The following is a 21,442-nucleotide window of genomic DNA, read 5'->3' on the forward strand; positions in this document are numbered from 1 at the left end:
TTTGTTTAATGATTTTTTTTTTTTTTTTATATGCAAGATTTGATTATGACAACTTTGAAGAAAACTGTGGACGTGTGACATGTCGTTCCTCATAACGATGAGAACGAAGAATTATGATGATTGAATGTCCTATTCTGAAATAAGGACTATTGAGATACTACTACTTTTAGCATGGCTTTGTATTTGCTAATTACATGTTTATATAATTGTATTTCTTACGATTTTTTAATAGACCCATCTTGTTATTGATTCTCATCATGGTCGTTGTTCTTGCTGTTGTTTGCACCATCACCCAAGTTCACACATTCCATGCGCCACCACCTTCTTGTTGATTATAGTTTTTCAAAATGTACTTCTTCCTTTTCCTAGTTATAGTTGCTCAAACTGTTATTAATCCAACGTAAACCACGCATCATTTTTCAAAATGTACTTCTTCTTTTCCTAGTTATAGTTGCTCAAACTGTTATAATCCAACCTAAACCAGGCATCGTCAAGCTTCTAAACTAGGTAACCTGAAGTGCCCTTGTTTTTTAAACCACAGCAGGCCAGAAAATGAATCTTCCTTTTAACAATGGCCGTACTTGTTGGAATCTATAACTTTTTAATGTTTTGTTGGTCTCGCCTTATTTCTTTATTGTAAATATCAGCAAACAGATTGTCGCAAATAGGAATTCAATTCGCATCTGAATGCTGGTTAGATAAGCAAACAGAATAGGGCACTAGAGCACATTAAATTATCTACTTGGACTTGAAATTTCTTTTATATTGTGTTTATACCATGAGAAAGCCCCACATAGGCATTATCCTTGTGGAGTCAATGCATAGATTCTCTTTTTCTCACAATGTGAAACCAAGCTATATGTTATCTTGAAAGAGGAGAATCTGTCTTTGTGGATGCCCATACTTTGGTTAGAGAAATGGTTGTTGCAGAGTATGCCTTTGCATTGGCATCAAGAGTATGCCTTTCTTTCTTAAACTTGTTAACCTCTATTTCCTACTTGTAAATTATTCTCACCCTCCATGATAATAAATTTACAAGGATTCGTTATTATTTTATTTGCATGTAGTCTTGATGGTTTATATAAACACACATTATTTGGTGGACAGGGTAAGCTACAATTGATATAATTTATGGTCACAAAAACTTCATCCTTAATATGAGAACATTGCCACACTACCATCTAGACATCTTGCAAGTCTACCTTATAGGTAACATAACCGTAATCATGGTATTACTTGTGTGTTATGATGATTATTTTAGATTATCATGAATCTTTCATTCCTGAACCAGAATAGTGTGGGTTTTATATATCTGAAACATGATAAAATTTGTCCGGAAAATAGAATTAGGCAAATGCCCAACAGTGGGTTCAAATAAGCAGTTTTGTAACCCCCAAATTTCAGCAATTAAAGGAGGAAGATACCAAAAAGAAATCAAGGATTAGGATTTTCTATTGTTTTATTGCTGGACTTCTATTTATACAATCCAACTCAAATAAAATCATAGAAAACACAGTAATTATGAGATTCTTGCTTCTTATATTGTTCCACGAAAAATAGTTTATATGATGAATATTTTGGGAAACCTAGTGGTTGTTTGTGGTCATCTCTAGTGATTTATATGTTGTATATTGTAAATTTGCAAGTAATGCATGGTTTGCTGCTTAGATAAAAGAGATTGTTACATGATGGCTTCTCCATGATATGGGTTGCATTTTGTTAGATTCTAAAATAATATGTTATATATGTTGTCTATTTGGAGAAATTTGTGACCTTTTTCAATGCTGAAATATTAGAAATTTCTGAAGCATATGTTTTTGGGGAAATGTAACAAAACATTGAAGACTCTCTATTATAGGTTGGGTGCAGTGTTGCCTTTACTTTGCAGGAGAGAGTCTACATTTTAAGTTGAGGGCAACCAAAAAATCTGCCTCTAAAGTTGGTTTTTGAATCACAGTTGAGATCAAAGGTTTCAAAGAAGAGGACCATCCTTCCATCCGAGCACGTACCTATGAAAAAACAAAGAATTCTAAATGAAAGAAATGAAAACAGTAAATATCAAGGGAGAGTTCTTCATGGCCCAGGGAGAAGGGCACCAATTGATATTGAAGAAACTGTCAAATTTGCACTCTTAAATGTTTATCTTTGATGGATTTCATCTAATTGTGTATCAATCCTTATTTTGTGGCTACTTTCTTCTTCTTTTTTTTCTTTTTTTCTTGACTCTTGTGGGCCAAAAGAGAAACTTGTGATATTGTTAGTGTATTATTGGAATTTGTGGAAACAAAGGATTTTGAGCATCGTCGCTTTTGTTCTTTGTTATCTGTTCCTTTAAGTTTCACTAATTTTTTTTGGAATCATTTTTTATTTTGTCAGATTTTTTTTTATCTTTTCCTCTCTCTTAGTTTTGTCCTATGGTGCTTGAAATATGAAGATGGATGATGCTTCTCTTGAATATCAAAACCGCAACTTTTATCTTCCTCTTATTATGTACATAATGACTCTCACTCATAATAGTTAGAGAAAATCAGTGTCTAGTGGTGTAGCTTGATCTATCTGAACAATTATTTATGAGTCTCTCTCTCTTGTGGTAGCTTAAATGTATAGTTCTAGTCTATTGCTTGGTAGCTCATATATAAGTTTGTTATGAATTAGCTTGTGTTCAACCAAAGCTTGAAAATGTTATATCCAGACTTTTGGCCTTGAAAACATGTCAAAGGCATTGATGTGATTGGAAGTTTTTTGTGACTTAAGTGTTTTTTTTTTTTTTTTTTTGACACTCGGATCTTTTAAAGCCACCAAATTAGATAGTTTTGGGTTTAATTTGAATGACAGATAATTCAAGCTGGGTTTAAGAGAGTATTTTCAGGTCGGCCAGGTCTACCCAAGGTTAAAATAACAAATGCAATATAGGAGAAAGTGGGTGTGTAAAATATGAAAAAAAAATTTCCCTTTTGAGTGTTTTTTTTTTTATTGGTGTGTTGAGATGTATGGATGTAATCATAAGTTTCTTTGAGACATACATTTTTTTTTTGTTGATGTCGGTACATTGCTATAATTTTGGGTTCATAGGTGGTCTTATAAATTCAAGGAGTGCTCTAAAAAAAAAGAGAAAAAAGGGTTAGGCCTAAAGAGGGAATTTTATGGGTCGGGTCGGGCACGTATTATCGATTTCTGGGCTAGGCCTTGCCCTGAATCGGGCTTTTTTCAGGCTTGGGCTAGACTGGCCGAACCCTACCTGATGTCACCCCTAGGTGTAGTATTAGTACAGGATACTTGTTAAATATCAGTATCTACAATATGTGTTATAAGTAACAATATGCAAATTTCCAATCTACAGCCTCTTTCAATTGCATTCCAATCTCTTTGCTATCATTTAAGGTCAATTTGGATATGAGATGGGCCATGTAAGGTTGTACCTACAAATGTCATTAGTCTCGTTATGAGAAGCTTTGGCATTTTTTTCTTTCCATATCCTCCACAATGTGGTTGGGAAAACCTAATCTGACATGTTTTATCTTTTCCATTGGGGTATGGTTACAAGGCTAAGGTCCCAAACATTCAGAGTAAGGGATGCCTTTATGTTGTTTCAATATAAAAAATCTTTATGATGGTTTGAAAATTTATTTTTATCTATAATAATAAAATCTAAATATTGAAAAATAGTGACAATTGAGCATATCTATGAACACTTGAAAATCTTGACGGTCTAGATAATATATTACGAGATGAACTATTTTCAAGAATTAAAATCTATTCTTTTATTACATCTTGAAGTCGAGATGATCGAATTAAGGGCTTTCAGCATCGAAACGACCTCTTCTAGTGAATTTTTGAGGTGCGCCTTAATTTGATTGTTTAGTACTAATCCTTTACTTTTCGAGAAATCCTTCATTAGTTGGTTGTGAATGATTGTTTTGTTTTTTCAATCTTTTCGACCCAAGTTCCATCGGAACAAGTAAAAAAGATTGAGAAATAGAACCCTCGATGGTAAAAAGTGAAATGCTAGAAAATTCATTCACATAAAAAGAGAGATAGAACCCTCGATGGTAAGGAGTGAAATGCTAGAAAATTCATTCACAGAAAAAGAGAAAGATTGAGAAAATAAAATTTATTTATAGAAAAAGAGAGATTGAAAAAATAGAACCCTAGATGGTAATGAGTGAAATGGTAGAAAATTCATTCACAGAAAAAGAGAGTACAACTTGGAACTAGTGTTTGAAAAATTCGTCCAGCCGTACTATTTTATTATTAAAAAACATCTAAACCACCCCGCGCTCACGACACCAAATCGTGGCTCCAGTGCACCCCGCCAAATTTTTATTCAATTCTTGTAAATATGTGACCCTCTGCAAACGTAGGAACATAGATGATTTTACATACAACACATTATATTAAACATTTTTTGTCCCATTGTGTTCGATGTGGAACAATCTCTTGGTCTAATGTTGTGCATCCGTGCAACTCGGCGTTGTCTTCACTCTCCCTCACCATCATCGATCTCTCTCTTTGCGCATCCAACCACCTTCCATCTGATGGGTATAAGTTAGATAGAAGAACATAATCACCGCTATGTCTCGGTTCGAGCCAACCCAATTGGGCTCGAGCCAACTCACCAAGCTCTACATGTCCATTAATGGCACAGGCACCCAACAAAGTCCTCATTAGGCTCAATAGGCATCTCTCTCATGAATTCATGGGCTTCTCTCACTAACCCAGCCCTCCCCAAAAGATCAACCACGCAGCCAAATTATTTATGGTGGCGATAAATTGTTCCAAATTAACGCGTCCTAAACGATGGCGATAAATTGTTTCAAATTATTTATGATGTTTGTATTAGGTAGGGATGGGTGGGTACTATAAATATATCTTCTCTCATATACAAGGACATCTATAAAATAAAATAGACTATAATTCTTTTTAAGATTAATTATATTTATTTATTTTAATATTTAATCCTTATTATGAATAATTACATTTATTTATTTTTATAATATACAAACATAAAGTACATATAATTAATATTTAATTACATATAATTATAAAAATAAAATTCCATATAATAATTTGAAAAAAGTAACATAATTATATGAAATTATTGTACTAGGTCATAGGATATTAAAAAAAACAAAAAGTAATACTAATATTGGCTTTTTGAACATTTTAAAAAACACTAGTTTATGGAATATTTTAAGAGAGAAAAATAACACCAGTTCATACCACTTTAGAATTTATTTCAAGTTGCTTTATCAATTATCTCACATTGCAATATGAAATTTTTATTTTATTTTCTAATTCTATTAAAATATAATTGCAAATTTATGTTACTAAATTCTATATTTCTATCAACACTAATTATTATACATTAGATTTATTTATTTGTGAGGGTTATACCCTTGTTTTTTAATCATGTTTATTATAATTAACAATTATACTTATTACAATGATAATCAAATCTTATATTTTATTTATTAATTTCTTTACATTATAAATTATGCAATGTATTATTTTTTGTGATAGTTATAAATCAGATTTTTAAATTAGATGATATTATAAGATAAATTTCAAATTTATTCTTATTTGTATAGTAAAATGATGATAAAATAATAAACTACAAACCAATAATTCTAAATTCAATGTATAATATTGTATTTAGTTATGTTTTAATAAATATTTGATGAGAATCTTCATACAGAGAAATAACATCTCAATATTCTCATGTTGATGCCAAAAAATGAAAGTTATTAATAGAGTACCCCCATTTCTTATTAGATTCCTAAAAACCAACATTTATATTGAATTTTAATAATTTTTTTGGATTTTTTTAAAGATTTTATCCGACCGATTCTCGATCCGGATCGTCGATTCATCGATCCGGATAGATTTTTTGGGTATCCGTTCCGACACACCAATCCGTTTTTTAAACCACTGGATCAAACAAAGGGAATATAGAGGTATGTGATCGATAGTTATATATCTTGATGGTACATCCTTATGTGTTATGAAACACAACAAAACAATAAGTCTTACTATTGCTATATGATTAACTTACCCATTGATATCCCCAATGAGGTAACCCGTATCTCTTGTGTGCGTTTAATACTTCCCGATTTTACTCTAAAATTAGAAAAAATTTCCAAGTGGATATATAAACCTTTTGCTTTCCATAATTGATGAAATAATGTGTTACTGGCAAAGAAAAGCAAAAAGATTGTGGTTAGAGCTCTTCCAAAAAAATAAAAAAAAAATTTGGTTAGGGAAATTGACCATCATGGGAGTGAATTCCCCTATGTGCCACCACTCCCCAGCATATCTCTCCGCACTCCTGGATAGGGATCTCCATGGGATCTCGGACCCCAATTCTTAGGATCACTTCTAGAAATTTGAGATAGTTTCTTTCTCTAAAAAATTTGAGATAGTTTGTCTCAAGTACTTTCTCTTTCTAAAATTTGATTTAATCTCTCTCTAAAATTTTAATATGTTGTCTCTCTATAACTTCAAATTTGAGATAGTTTTTCTTTTAAAACTTTGAGATAGTTTATCTCTCTAAATATTTTTAGATACTTCTACTCTAAATTATAGCTTCTCTTTTTAAAATTTAAGATTCTCTCTCTCAAACTTTAAATTTAAATAGTTTCTCTCTCTATAAACTTTGAGATAGTCTCTCTCTAACAAAATTTAGGTACTTCTCTCTCTAAAATTTGATGTAGTTTTTAGCTAAAATTTTAATATACTTGCCCTCTCTAAAACTTTAAATTTAAGATAATTTTTCTCTAAAATTTGAGATAGTTTCTCTCTCTAAATTTTTTTAATACTTTCTCTCTCTCTTAAAATTTGATATAGTTTATTTCTAAAATTTAATATACTATCTCTAAAATCTCTCTAAAATTTTGAGATAGTTTACCTCTCTAAAAAAATTTAGGGACTTTCTCTCTCTTTGATATAGTTTATCTCTCTAAAATTTAAATATACTCTGGCTATTTTTATTTATTTTTTGAACTGTAATATACTCTTTCTAATAATTTTAAATTTGTGATAGTTTTTTTCTTTTAAAATTTTTAGATAGTTTCTCTATTTCAAAATTTTCAAGTACTTTCTTTCTCTAAAACTTTATATAATTTTTCGTATTTGTCGCATACCAAACGTATATAACGTAGTTTGCGTATGAAAATATCTACGGGCAAATAGTTTCATACTTTACCAAATGTGCAGTCAAGTTTTAAAGTGTTTTGCACGACTTTCGGAACAGTGAAATAAAGAGAGCCAACGAGCGCTAATGAAAAATGTAGAAAAAGAGAGAAAAGATTTGCCAGAACTATTCAAGAAGGTGGGTGGCTTCATAAGCATTAGATAGAAGAATAACCCCACTTTTGTAGACCAATAAAACTTCAATTAGAAGTCCTACAGTTCTTAAAACCAGTTAAAAATGTTCAGCAACCTCCTCTATTCCTGTCTACTAAGTACTTTTCCTTTCCATAGGAATGATGGGTCAATCCAATTCAGCAAAGGCAGGTTTTCTTGTTTTTAAATATATAAGAAATAATTAATATAATCAACTCTTTTATTAAATAATAATTTACCCAAGATCCATGAGCAATTTCGTATACTCAACAGGTTATCCATGATGCCTAGTGAAACTCTATGGAACTAGATTTCAGAAATAAGTAGGGGTTTAGTTTGTATAGGGCCGAAGATCTAAACAATCAAAGTGAACCGTACCTTCAAATAGTATCGAGAAATATGGATTAAATATTGAAAATCTTTGTGATAGCCTTACAATATATTTTTATCTTTAATTATAAAATTTAAAGCTTCAAAAATAGTATAGGTAGAGCATATCTATGAAAAATTAAAAATCTTGAAAATTGACATTCCAAAATGCGTTACAAGATACATTATTTCCAAAACTTGAAATCCTTTTTTTTCTTCTCATGTCCATGTATTTTGATGTCGAGATGATCAATTTGAAAAATGATCAATTAGATAATTGATTTGAAATTTTTTCAATATTTATAAATTTTGAAAATTTTTCATGCTTAAAATTTCTCAAACTTTACAAATATTGAAATTTTTTTAAAGATAACTCATCTAGTGGCCTCCCTCTTTTTGGAATATGCTATTTTCTGGCCGGAATGCCACTTTTTTGGCCGGAAATCCTCTTGGCCCCTCGAGGGCTTAGAGAGAGAGTAGAAAGGACTGATGGAAAGAGAGAGAGAGGGGCTGATGGAGAGAGAGTGAGAGAGAGAGAGGAAGAATCGAAAAGAGAGTAAGACACGTATGGACACGAAAAAAGAAGGTTAATTACAAAAGGATCCAATTTACCTAAAAATCACAAGAGAGGTCAATCAATGTGGATTTTTTTATTTCCCCCATAATGGCCCTCTGCTTGGGGGTAGTGACTGGTTTTACCTTTTTTATTTTTTTTATTTTTTAATGAGATTTCTTAAGATATGTCACTTTAAGATAGTTGACTACCGGTCAAGTTAGCAATATGAGGTCAATCCAATTAGCAGTGTCTCGGACCTCCCACACTATGGTGTTTGACCATATTCGGGGCAATCTAGGATGGGTATCTCAGACCATTTGTGATGGGGATCTCAGACCGTTTGTAATGTGGTGTAACACCACAATTTGGGTGGGCTGAGGATGGGGACCTCGGGATTGGTCCCTAATAGTTCTAAAATATAGAACACAACCCAAACAATTGAAAAAACTAAAAAGGCCGTAATCTGGTGCTAGTCCCGCTTAAGCTGGGTTTCGAGAGGGGTAGGCTGGAACAGTCCTAACCTTTGGCTCATGCATAAAGTGGCTTACAAAACTCGAAGTTGTGCTCTTGTGTTGGCTACCCAAGCTTTTTACTGTCACACCAAGTGATGACCCTTAAACATATAAAGGAATTTTTGTTTTATTTTCGTAACAATTGAAGAAAACTAAAACAAACAATTTAAAACCAGACTATGGTATCCCCCATGCTGAAAGGCATTATAGAAAAAAAAAAAAAAAGCTCTACAAGGACCGACATTCCTTGTAATTTTCAGTAAATTATTTTTTTTTTGCATTTTACCTTTTTTTTTCTTGTCTTAATGTAATTTACACAAAAGGAAAAAACCCACACGAGAGTGTAATTTACAAAAAAGAAAAAACCAACGCCAGAGTTTTAGTTTATCACACACCTGTCCAATGATAAGAATATTGGACCGGACACAACCCTTTTATCAAAGGAAACTAAAAATACGAATTAAAAACATATCTCATAATAGTATAATGAAACCGAAAGACATTATGGAAAAATAAAAAACCGTCCAAGGACCGACCCTCGCCTAATTTTTAAAGGGTGCAGTTTGTACAGAGTCGAGGCTCTAAACAATCAAAATAAAGCGGCCTTCAAATAGTATTGGGAGGTATCAATATTCGAAATCTTTGTGATAGGTTTAAAATATAAGAAAAATTACAAAAATCCCCCTAAAATATACTATCTATACAACTTACCCCCAGCTAATTTTTTCTCTCACTTTTTTCCTTACAAAAAAGTTTTATTTTTTAAACATAAATACCCTTCCCAATAAAAAAAAATCAATTGACGGTCCTAAGTAGAGTATTGCCGGAGCGACCAATTCAACCGCATGAGCAATGTGGCAGAAGGTGTACTGTCGAAGAGCGTATTTGTACTACCGGAGCGCTTGTCTTTATTGCCGGAGCGACCTATTCAACCATCGGAGCAATGTGGCACCAGAAGGTGTACTGTCGGAGTGTGTCTTTGTACTGCCGGAGCATGTGTCCTCATTGCCGGAACAACCTATTCAACCGTCGAAGCGCTTTGGCTCTAGAAGGTATACTGCCGAATTGAGTCCTTGCAATGCCGAAACACGTGTCTTCATTGTCGAAGTGTTTAAATGGACCGCTGGAGTGCATGGGGAGAGAATCATGGTAAAAACTATGAGGAGAGAGAGGGGTAGTTTAATTTTTTTTTTTTCTTTTGTTTTGAATTGGGTGGTTTTACTAAAAAAAATAGTTGTGGGGAAAAAGTCAAAGGAAAGATTAGTTTTGGGGCGGGGTGGGGGGATAAGTTACATAAATAGTATATTTGAGGGTGTTTTATAATTTTTTTTAAAATGTATTTCATCTTTAATTTTTAATTATAAAATTTAAAGTTTAAAAAATAATGTAAATATGTATGGAAACTTGAAAGTCTTAAAAATTAAAAATACTTTACAAGATACATTATTTCCAAATCTTCCATTTGTCTAGTGTCCATACATACATTTTGAAGTCGAAATGAACAATTTAAAGATATTTGAACATCAAATCAATAAATTTTTGAGGTGGGCTCTAATTTGAATGTTTAGAGCCTCCTCTCTTTATAAACGTTTTCCAAAGGTAAATCGTGGAGGTAAAATCCGGGAAACTCATTATAGTCACGGTCTGCAAGTCTCAGAAGGTGCTGAAAATGATGTGAATAACCTCGTCTCCAACTTGTCGGATTCCTCTCTCGCTCTTCTTCGTCTTATTATTACTCTCTTCGTTCCTTCCCCTCTCTTTCTCTTACCCAACAAAACTAAAAAGAGAAGGTTGGATTACTGTTTTCTGGGGTGATGGTGTCCAAGGACGCTAAGAAGAAGGAGAATGTTACAGGGCAATGTCAGGAGGAAGAATGGGAGATGGTTTCTCCACCTTTGGAGATGCCTCTGCGATGGCGTTCGGAACAGAACGATGAGCCTCCTGAGCCATTGAAGGTTCAGTTTCTTGGACCTGCGAAGTACTGGACTGATGCTCTGCCTATTGGCAATGGCCGCCTTGGAGCCATGGTATGGGGAGGTGTTGAATCAGAGACTCTGCAACTTAATGGTGGCTATCCGATTCTTCAGCTCATTCAAGCCTTGTTTGTTTTTCTTTCCTTCCGTTTTGATTAATGTTTTTGTTTTCATGGGATGCATTTTCTTGTTTTGAATTATTCTATGCATTTGGCTTGGTTGGGAAGCAGAACAATGCTTTTTGTGTTTTCAATTTTACAGTGAATCTTTTGAAATTTTTAGTGACTGGTGCCTGTTGTAGTGAATTAATATGTTATATTAGTTACAATTTGCATGAATAGAACTGGAGTTTGCATGGTAGGTGTTTCCAATTTGGTGGGTGGTTGTTGGCAAATCTTATGGTTTAATTTAGTTGGTTTTGTGATTGCAATTGGTTGAAAAGCTAATGATGTCTTTATGAAACAGGATTTAATGGAATGAGATGAAACTGATGTTAGGGATCTTCCACTTAAATTACAGTTTCTGATGTTCATATCGGTAAACTGGTTGTTTAGTTTATGGTGTTCATATCAGTAAACTGATTGTTTTTAGTTTCAGACAAGGAAATGTTCTTTTTAGTTTCTGACAATGAACGGCATCAGTAGCCTGGTTGTATCAATTGTTAATCAGTCTCGTGACTCGTACCTTTCTAGCTACTTAAATTTTCCCTTTAGTAAAAGGAAACTTTGGATAGGCTCTATGCTTGACAATCCTACCGTTTTGTACATTCTCATGTAAAACTCAACCTCATGGAGTTCATTTGTCTATTGATTGGTGCAGAAGATACTCTTTGGACTGGGGTTCCTAGTGATTATACTGATTCACAGGCGCCCAATGTTCTTTCCCAGGTTCGGAAGCTTGTTGACGAGGGTCAATATCCTGAAGCAACCAAGGCAGCCTTGGGATTGACCGATCATCCATCAGATGTATGTCCTTACAAATCTCTTTTGTATTGTCATTATAGGCAAGAAAGTGATATGCATCTCCTTCATATCGTACATTTTGTAACCGGCAAAATTGACATGCTATTTGCATTCAGATAATTGCATGATGAGATAATACATCTATATTTGTGTTTATCACTATTATTAGATTAGACTATAGTGTAAAGAAATGGTGTTGTTTACTCAATATGGATGTTGCTCTCCTAAAGACTCAATGTTTGCATGCTAGGTTCTCTCAAATTAGCTGTGTATCTTCACATCTATGAAGTCATTTGGTTTTGTTTGTTTTGCATAAGTAAGGCATTGTGCTGGTGTGAAGGAAGTCAATATATTATGTTAAATATTAGGATATTTTGGTATTCTTGCAGAGCTGATAATTTACTTAAAGTGAAGGCATCACGTTTGTATTAGTTTCAATGCACAAAGTATTTTCTTTCATGCATTGGAAATCATAAAGTAAAACTTTTGCCAACTCTATTAGAAGTCATGGTATTCTGACTCTTTGAAATAGAAGTCAAGAATATTCTAATGCTTTAAAAAGGCATATTAACTCCATGATGGTTGTGTACACTGAACATTGGCGCTTATGTTCTTACTCTTGGATATGAACTACAAAACTAGTCTTTCATTTGTAGAAATCTTGAATGCATTTCATCTCAAAAGGTGGGTTATGTTTAGAGCTTCTTTATTTTAAGGCTATTTTCCATCATTTACTAAAAATCGATATCCATTAATTGGGTAAAATCATTAAGGTTGCAGTATTGGGAAGTTCATGGGTAGAAATGTTTGTATGGGTTATATAACCCCCAAAAATATACCTAAGATGTAATGTAAGAACAAGATGGAGATTCTGGAAGACCAAATGTCCAAGCCTCTGAGGGCAGAATAAATAGATGAATCGACACTCTAAAATTACAGCACCCAATAACGATGTGCATGAACCAGAATTGTTTTGGTGGGTTTTGAATCACCCTTGAGCCTTGAGCTTAAAAAGTACTTCAGAAGGGCTCAAAGAATCTAGCCCCAGTTAAACGTGGAAGGGGCTCCAAATCATCAAGAACATATCCAATGCTTGAAATAAGCTCATACTTGTTCAATAGAGATGAAAATCATAGTTGCCATAACAAAATTTGCATATGGATTTAATCCAAACTCGATTCAGCCTCAATCTGTAATTGCAGTCAAGCGTGAACAAGGGTAAAATTAATATTTGCAACAAACAGCCAAATATGGCACATGTTTCTTAAAGGGATTCTGTGAGATTTTCATATACTTTTAATAAGTTTCAGCATGATATTAATTCAATCAATTGTGGGTTGTTGGCTGTAAGCCAACTCACCCATAATTGCTATCAACTATTCCCACTCTATATGAATTTGAGTCCTACAAACAAACATAAAGAAAGTTCTCAAATAAAAGGATATTATAAGATAGCTAGAAAAGAAGAGGCCTTGAGAACTACAGCATTTTTCAATTGAAGAAAGATAGCAAGAGAATCAGAAATTCGAAGAAGAATGAGAAAAAAGGAGGAGAAAACCAGCAAGAAGCATTGTATACCTGGCAATATGCCCAAGATGTGTATACTTCCATTTTCTTTTTCGATTTAATCTTCGACTTTTTGTTAAAATAATTAATGTAGCGGAGTTGTTCTAATTTAGCAACATATCAGATACAATGAACACAGCATCTACGAGTGCCTTGGGACTAATTTCCGTGGAAATAAAATAAAATCTCAAAAAAAGGTGTGGCCTGTTCAATGTGTATATCTTTATTTAAATTTCGTTTAAGGCTTAGATCTACATTTTTAGCGAACTTATTTTTGGGGACTCCACTCTGGAGCAGTTTACATCAATGAAAATCTCTGGTTCTTGGTCTTTCTCGCTTCATATGCTCTATATTCTTGGTCCATTTGTGGTCCAAAAATTGTGACCACAAGCACCAAGTCATTTATCTCTTCTTTCATGGTGGGAACCATCGACCTTCCCTTTGCTGAATGGGGTGATTTCAACATGTAGTTACCGGGGTCCACCTATCATGGTATCAATTACACTCTGGAGTCCTGATTCTGCACTCTTGGAAGGGGATCTCACTCCTCCATGATTCTTAAAATTTGGAATCTCGATCCTTCCTATTAGGAATTGTGGTTTTAAGTTACATGGGGGATCTAGATTCCCTAGCATTTTAGTCTATAAATAGAAGTATAGTGTAGTATAGCACTGTGTTATTGTACTGTATACTAAAGCAGTATAGCCTAGCAGTGGTATAGTTTTGTGATAATATAGCAATATAGAATTGTATAATTGTGTGATATGTTATAGTTGTATATACTATACTACTGCCATGTTGTTGAGTGCTCACGGGGCCCTCGATTTTTAACTAGAAGCAACTCGCTCCTCTACAATTTATCATTTAACCAATGAAGTTCGGATTGAGCTCCCCAACATATTAGGTTTGAGATCCCTCGATTACAAGGTATATAGATGGTGACCCCTATCTTAAGGAGCTTTTTGCATGTCATAATTCCCTAGTCTCGATCTCGAATCTGATTCGAACCTGATCGCTGTATCTATTTCAACTCCAGATGTTGTTGTACCTAAGGTTGAATGCCTTAGTATTCTCATCATCATCATCGTCATTATCATTAGAGCTTTTTCCCAACTATTTGAGGCTGGCTGCACAAATCCTATTATGCCATTCCTGACCTGTCAATGGCCATGTCCCAGTCAGACAATTAGTCACCATATATCTTGTCACCTCTTCCATCCATGTCCTATTGGTTCTTCCCCTTCCCCTTTTAGAGCCTTCCACTTGAATGTAGTGTTTTAAAATGCGACCGCATAATGCGCTATATAGCCTGGGGCACATTGCCTCGGGCCGCACATGTATGCGGTGCATCCCGATACTATGTGCCCACATACACTGCCTATGCTCATGGACAAAAATAATGCCCACGAGCATGGCCAATAAGGTAATACCCCCCTCCCCCCAACATAAACTCAAAAACCAGCCATAGCGATTGTTGGCTGATTTTTTTTTTTTTTTGTTGAAAATCATTGGATTGTTTTGGATCTTGGTTGTGTTGTCTTTTGGGATTAGCTTGGGCATTGATTTGAAGACGTTTGGGCATAGATATGTATAAGGTAATACCCCCCTCCCCCCCAACACATACTAAAAAACTTGCCATAACAGTTGTTGGCCGATTTTTTATTTATTTTTGTTGAAAATCATTGGATTGTTTTGGATCTTGGTTGCGTTGTCTTTTGGGATTATTGGGCATTGATTTGAAGACGTTTGGGCATAGATATTTCAACACATTGAGGGTTTCAAGGGCTAAGAAGATATTGAAATTTTTTTCGATTAAGTGGTAAGTGTTCATTTCTTAACACTTTTTTAGGGGGCAATGTCTTCACAATCTTCGAATGACAAGGATCCGGCTAGGACATGCACAAACCTCAAAATCCAAAAGATCGGAAGTGTTGTATTTGTACGCTGTGGAAATATTTATATAGGGGTATTTTCTGACAAAAGAACACCTAACCGGCGTTACTGGGAAAGTGCAATGGCCACAAGCAACTAAAGAGATTAAAAGTGAGGTTAGAGAATACATGAATAGCTTAAGAGACAAAGAAAAGAAGAAGAAGGTAATGAAACAAAGGGATGTAATGGATCAAATTCAATTATTTAATGATAATGAAGACTTTTCAGAAGTTGGTATGAGGCAAAGGGTGACTCTAAGGGAGAGGGTTATAAATATTGGTGGTAGTATCCATAAAAAAATCTGTGCCTAAGGGGCCAATGGATGCATTTTGCACCAACCCCGAAATTGTGGTTCGGGAGACGGGGGGGGTGGGTGACACAATTGCAATGTTGGGTTTTGTGGCCTTTAAAGGCTTGGAGATATTGTAAAAATGATACTTTATAGTGGAATATACATTCAGTGGGAGTGTGTGTGTTGACTGACCATGGGTTGGGTGGTTTATAGCCCTGGTTATGTCCAAAACCCTTACCCCGGGGCATGTAGTACTATTGGTAAGGGTTTACAGTGGATTATCCCTTGTTGAGGTTGGAGAGATGCATATCGATGATGTATATAAGCCCAGAGAATTGTGTGGTTTCCTATGTGTGGTTGTAGGCCTGTGAGAGCAAAGGCCAAAGCCTTAACAAACTTTCACAAGGCATGTACACATAACAACTGCATTATTGGGAAGTAGCCCTTTAAAGGGACACTTGTACATGAGCATCTCTAATTTTCACCCATTAGTACCAGTCCACTTTTAAATATTGTATTTTTTATATTAAAAATATTTTTGTGATTTTTACAAATTTATTTGAAATTTAAAAAATTTATTTTTGCTGTAAAATTCTTCAAAAAGGAATTTTTATAATTTCTAAAATTTGGAAGGGCACATGTGGGACCAGGATCCATCCCCACTTGTGTGCCATCCATGGTGGGATGTGGGCCATTGTGGGGACCACTTAATCTCTCTTGGGTGGCACGCCCTTTTTCTTTTATTTATGTGACATCTTTTTTTTATTAAAAGTTATTTAATGGGAATCTTTTAAATATTAAAAGATTGTTTTAATTAGGAGTTTGGTTTGAACAAAACTCTAATTATTTTCTATGGATTTTGGAAAGATATTAGGAAGTTTTGGATTGGTAATAATTCTAATTTAAATAGAAGTTGGACTTTGGTCAAATTATAAGGGGATAAGGTTCTTAACTTTCACCCAAAATCGTAATGGATAATTTGTGGGATGGGTGACTCAGATTTAATTTCTCTCACCCAACAGATTTCCTAATATCCTAATGGTCAAGCTACGTAAATTAGATAAGGCATACTTAGAAGGAATCCTAGTCCAAGTGGGAGAAAGATTTCTTTCAATATAAAAGCTATTTGAACCTCTCTCAAATTATGACACATTTCTCTCTCTCATGTCAAAACATATCTCTGTCTCTCACAGTTAAAATAAGTCTTGCTACCTTATTGTTTTAAGGCACGCCGCCCTCTCTTCTTCTTTTACTTGTGATGACTCTTAAAGAGAAAGGAAAATAGATGGTAGCACATGAAACCCTAGGACTAGGGTTTGTTGATTTTTGAAGGAAAACGAGGTATATGCAGCCTAGAGTGAAAGTAATTCTCAAGTTCAACCCTAATTTGTTCCTATAGAGTTTCTACAGATCCTAGTTGAGTATGATCTCTCTAAAGCCCTAGATTGAAAGGTATTGTTTGAAAAACTTCCCTATCTCATAAATTCCAGTAAGATCCAAAGGATTAAAAGTGCGCCATTGGGTTGGGAATTGGGTGTGGGGTGTATCAAGCCCTGTGGAGGTGACTCCAAACATCATCTAGTAAGTCTTTTTGGTTGATTTAATTATATTCTGTCATATTTTATATTTCTCTGTGAATTTTCAAAAACATATTTTGTACTTAAAATTATAGTGGAAGATTAGTTATTTCTCTTGGATGGTGTTTGTTAGTTTTGGCAATAAAAGTAAAGGTCCTATGTTGTATTTAAGGTTTTAATTTTGATTTACAACAGTGTATAGTGGCCCATGTAAGTGGAATTCAGGTATACTGAATATTAAAAAAAATGAATTTATTATCTTGAGTTTTACATAGCTACACTTTTCATTGGTATCAAAGCCTCTATATTTTACAGTCATTTTCTGGGAATTTTATTTTATTTTTGAGTTTAGGAAAATGACATCAAAAAGCTTTTTGGTTGTGTTAATTAAGTCTGAAAGATTTGATGGGAAGAACTATGCTAGTTGGAAGAGAAAGGTAAGCTATGTCCATTTCAAAGAAGGACTTAGCCAGATGCTTACTGATAATCCCCCACCTGCACCAAGAGGTAATGTTTATAAAAGGCCATCCATAAGGGATGCTTATGCTCCATGGGAGTGCAAAAACACCCTAGCAAAGCATATTCTACTTATGGCTATGGATGACAGCCATGCTTTTGGGTATGAGCCCTTGAAGACTTCAAAGGAGATTCGTGAACGACTTAAGGCTGATTATGGCACCCGTTCTCTTACAAGAAAAACAATGTCTAGGAAACAATATTTAGATTTAAAGATGAAGGAAGGAGGCAAATTAACAAAATATATACAGCAGTTCAGAGCTTTAGTTCGCGAATTCGAGGCTGCATAAGTTAAGCCGAACAAAAACATGCAAATTTGTCAGTTGCTGAATTCTATGTCAAGCTCATGGGAAAGCTTCATTGCGGCCCTCATCGTGAGAGAGAGCACGCCGAAGTTGGACGAGATCATCACCAAGCTTAAAGTCGAAGAAGAAAGGAGATTGACTCGTGATGCTTCATCCTTGAATAACTCATGGAAAACCTTAAACCCAACTCGAGTTCATTCAAGAAGAAGAAGGGCAAGGGCAAGAATAAGAACAAAACCAATGAGAATCAAAAGGGAATAATGGGCCTAAGAAAATGAAGGATTTAAGGAATACCCAATGTTATGACTAAAACAAAATTTGGGCACATTGCGACATGTTGTAAAGCATCCAAGAATACGAATCCCAAGGGCGATAGGGACCATGCTTGTGTGGTCCTTGAGACCGTGCTAGCTGACCCTAAGGTAGGGTCATGGTGTTTTGACTCAAGATCCACTGCTCATGTGTCAAACACCAAGGATGGATATAAATATTATAAGCCTGTTGCCCCTGGGGATCAGTATATCTATATGGGTGGGAATCAAAAGACTGCAATTCTAGGTATTGGAGATTTCGTCCTTCAACTTGAAAATGGCAAAAGCATGGTCCTAAAGAAAACTCTATGATTCCGAGGCATGGAAGAGTTTGATTTCAATCACTAGATTTGCTAAGGCAAGCTACTCCACCATTTTCACTAGTAATAAGGTACAAGTGAAATACTTGAATGAATTGGTCACATAGTTTCAAAAAGCGCTAGGCGGGTTCTAGGCGGTCTGGGGGTCCATGCCGCCCAGCGCCTAGGCGGGCGCCCAGAACTTGGGTCGCCCAGTTGAATCCAAAAAGGATTCTACAGTTATATATTGTATAAAATATACGAATTAGGTATTTAAGGCACATCATAATTGAAAGTATACTACACATTAGCACACATTCCATAAACATAGCCATAAGTCGATCAATAATCTATATCCAATTAAAACTTAAAATTTATCATTCATAGTTCAATCAAAGTTCAAAGTTTAATAATTATTCAACATTCATCAATCATCATCAGAAAAATTAGGGTCAGCTGCATTGACATCATACTCGTTGGAGTCGTCACCCTCCTTGACATATTGGTCGTCCTCCTCCATCTTTTCTGAATCTGCTTCTTCTTCCTCATCTTCCTCCTCCACCCTCATTCTCTGTGTAAAAGATCTAGTGGCCCTAGGAGGGTCAGCTGATGTGCCTGAAGCATCCATGACCATTTCCCATGTCAATCTTTCATGCCCCTTGACCTCATCATCATCATCAACTCCATAGCATTGTCTATATTTTTTGATCTGATGGGGTCTCTCTTATCTCTCTTAGCAAACCTGTCGTTCAAGAATCGATTATACTTGATATAGACTAGGTCATTGAGCCTCTTTGATTCAAGCTTGTTCCTTCTCTTTGTATGAATCTAACAAAATCAAATGTAACTAATTAAAATCTATGATTCATGTATTATTAATACAATTATACAAATTACCCTTATGGCCTTACCCCTTCAAAAGTACTCCAGTTGCGCTCACAATCGGATGAAGAAGTGGTTAGGTTTAAGATCCGAATGTCCAACTTTTGTAAATTTGGAGAACTACCACCAATTGGTTGCAAAGATATAGAATAAAATCATAAATAAATAATAGAATTATAAAAATGAAACTTGATTACTTGAACTTGATGAACTTAAGAATATTATTATTACCTGGATCAATTTTTGTCCTTTGCCTCATCGTTGTTGGACTCCCAGAAGACTTTAATGAGCACTTGTAATTTATCAGCTCATCAACGCATATAAAATCCTAGATATCAAGATCAGGAACTAGCGCATCTTCACACTTATTAAATCCAGTCATAATTGTGTCATTTGTGTATATACCCTTGTCAACATAAAAAAAAGCGGGGTTCAAATAATAACCAGCAGCATGCAATGGCCGCTGCTGCTGTCTATCCCACTTCTCATCAATAATCTCATAAACAATCTTGTAGTAGTTCTCATATCAAAATTTTGGGCTATCTCTCTTTTGCATTTCTCTATAGCCTCATATATATGGCTCATAGAAGGCTTGTCACTATCAACCATGCGAAGGGCTTTGACAAGAGGAAAAAATACCTTAAGAACGCCATTCACCCTTCGCCGAAAAGCCTTAGAAAGGATAATATCTCTCACCTTATTCCCAACCTGATCCTTGTACCACTTGCATGCTCTCTAGTCATCTGAGGTAAACCTCAATTGCACTCTTCTCGAATGTATGCTATCTAGGCATAAGTACCAGGTCACAAATCTCGTGACCCCAGGCTTGACAATCTCTTTCTTCTTTGTACATCTACGCATTATGCTGAGGGTGAGATGGTGGCCATAAATAAAATTTGTAACTGACTTTGCCTTCTTCACTGCACCTGATATCGTGGTTAACTGCCAAGAGCCTCAAGCATGAGGTCTATACAATGTGCTGCACATGGTGTCCAAAAGATTCTAGGATAAGTTATGCACAACAAATTAGTTGCAGCAACATTAGGAGCAGCATTGTCTGTGACAACCTATACAACATGATGCTCCCCAACCTCCTTGATTCCCTTCTCTAAAACGTGGAATATGTCATGGGCATCATGGATATGATCAGAGGCATCAATAGACCTAAAAAAAACAGTCCCTAAAGGACAATTCACAAGTAAATTCATCTGACTTCTTCTTTTCCTATCACTCCAAGTATCAGTCATAATAGAAATCATATATTAAGCCCATGCGTCCTTCTTAACTTTTATATCTTCCTTCGTGACACTCACGGCCTTTTTCAAAAGAGGCTCTGAAAGCTCATATGGGGTTGGGGTTTTTATCCCAGGCCCAAATTGGCCAATTGCCTCTACCGCGACTAGAAGATGCTTAAGCGAACAGTATTGAAAGGAATGCCCGCCTCATAAAACCATGTAGCAAGATAATAAGCAGCTTTATCTCTCTCTTCCTTCATTCTATTTTCAATGGTGGTTTGCTTTTTTAGTTTCTCTCCTGCAACCTCAAAGTCAGGCCGAGGTAAAAAACTATCCATAAGGCCTTTAACCCAATGCTTCTTACTCTCAGAACCAGAACCCAAACCAGAAGCAATTACAGCTCCCTTTCTGTTTCCCCTTCCCCTAATAATGGATTGTTCTACTTCTACCTCTTGACTCCCCAATCCCATCCTCATCACTATCCTCATCATCGTCATAATTGACCCGAACCCCAGACCTAATCTCTGCTATGGAGGTAAATCTCTCATCTTTTTTCATGTTTACCATATTCAAAAAATTGGTTATTTCCTCTTTAATAGCATCATAAGTCTTTTTATATGGGGCAACATCCCCCTTGATATTGGCAAGATGTTTCTTGAACTGGTTTATACCTCCTTCTGTATCATTCTCACAAAAATTGCATCTTATGCAAATTATTATTAGGATTTGGGTTGTAGCCATATTTCCAACCGAGATCACCACTCCTATTAGATTTCGAAGAAGACATCTCAAAATAATGCAATTTATACAAGCA

At 35.0% G+C, this 21,442-nt stretch overlaps 1 protein-coding gene across 4 annotated transcripts in view; it reads left to right on the forward strand.

Annotated features, from left to right (window-relative positions):
* Positions 1-10,286: 10,286 nt before the first annotated feature.
* The window catches only part of LOC18424632 (alpha-L-fucosidase 2), a 41,834-nt gene continuing 30,678 nt past the window's right edge, over positions 10,287-21,442 (forward strand). For 2 of the 4 annotated variants that reach the window (XR_016046029.1, XM_006829216.4), the window contains exons 1-2: positions 10,287-10,845; positions 11,571-11,716. Coding sequence is in view for 2 of the 4 variants with exons in the window: in XM_006829216.4 (XP_006829279.3) it covers positions 10,593-10,845; positions 11,571-11,716 (399 nt within the window). In the remaining 2 variants the exon portion in view is untranslated. The remainder of the gene's footprint in view (positions 10,846-11,570; positions 11,717-21,442) is intronic. The other 2 variants (XR_016046030.1, XM_020676662.2) reach the window with 1 other exon arrangement.

The sequence above is a fragment of the Amborella trichopoda genome, chromosome 12, assembly GCF_054954075.1.
Source record: "Amborella trichopoda isolate Santa Cruz 75 chromosome 12, AtrichopodaSantaCruz75HAP2 v2.0, whole genome shotgun sequence".
Taxonomy (NCBI): Eukaryota; Viridiplantae; Streptophyta; class Magnoliopsida; order Amborellales; family Amborellaceae; genus Amborella; species Amborella trichopoda.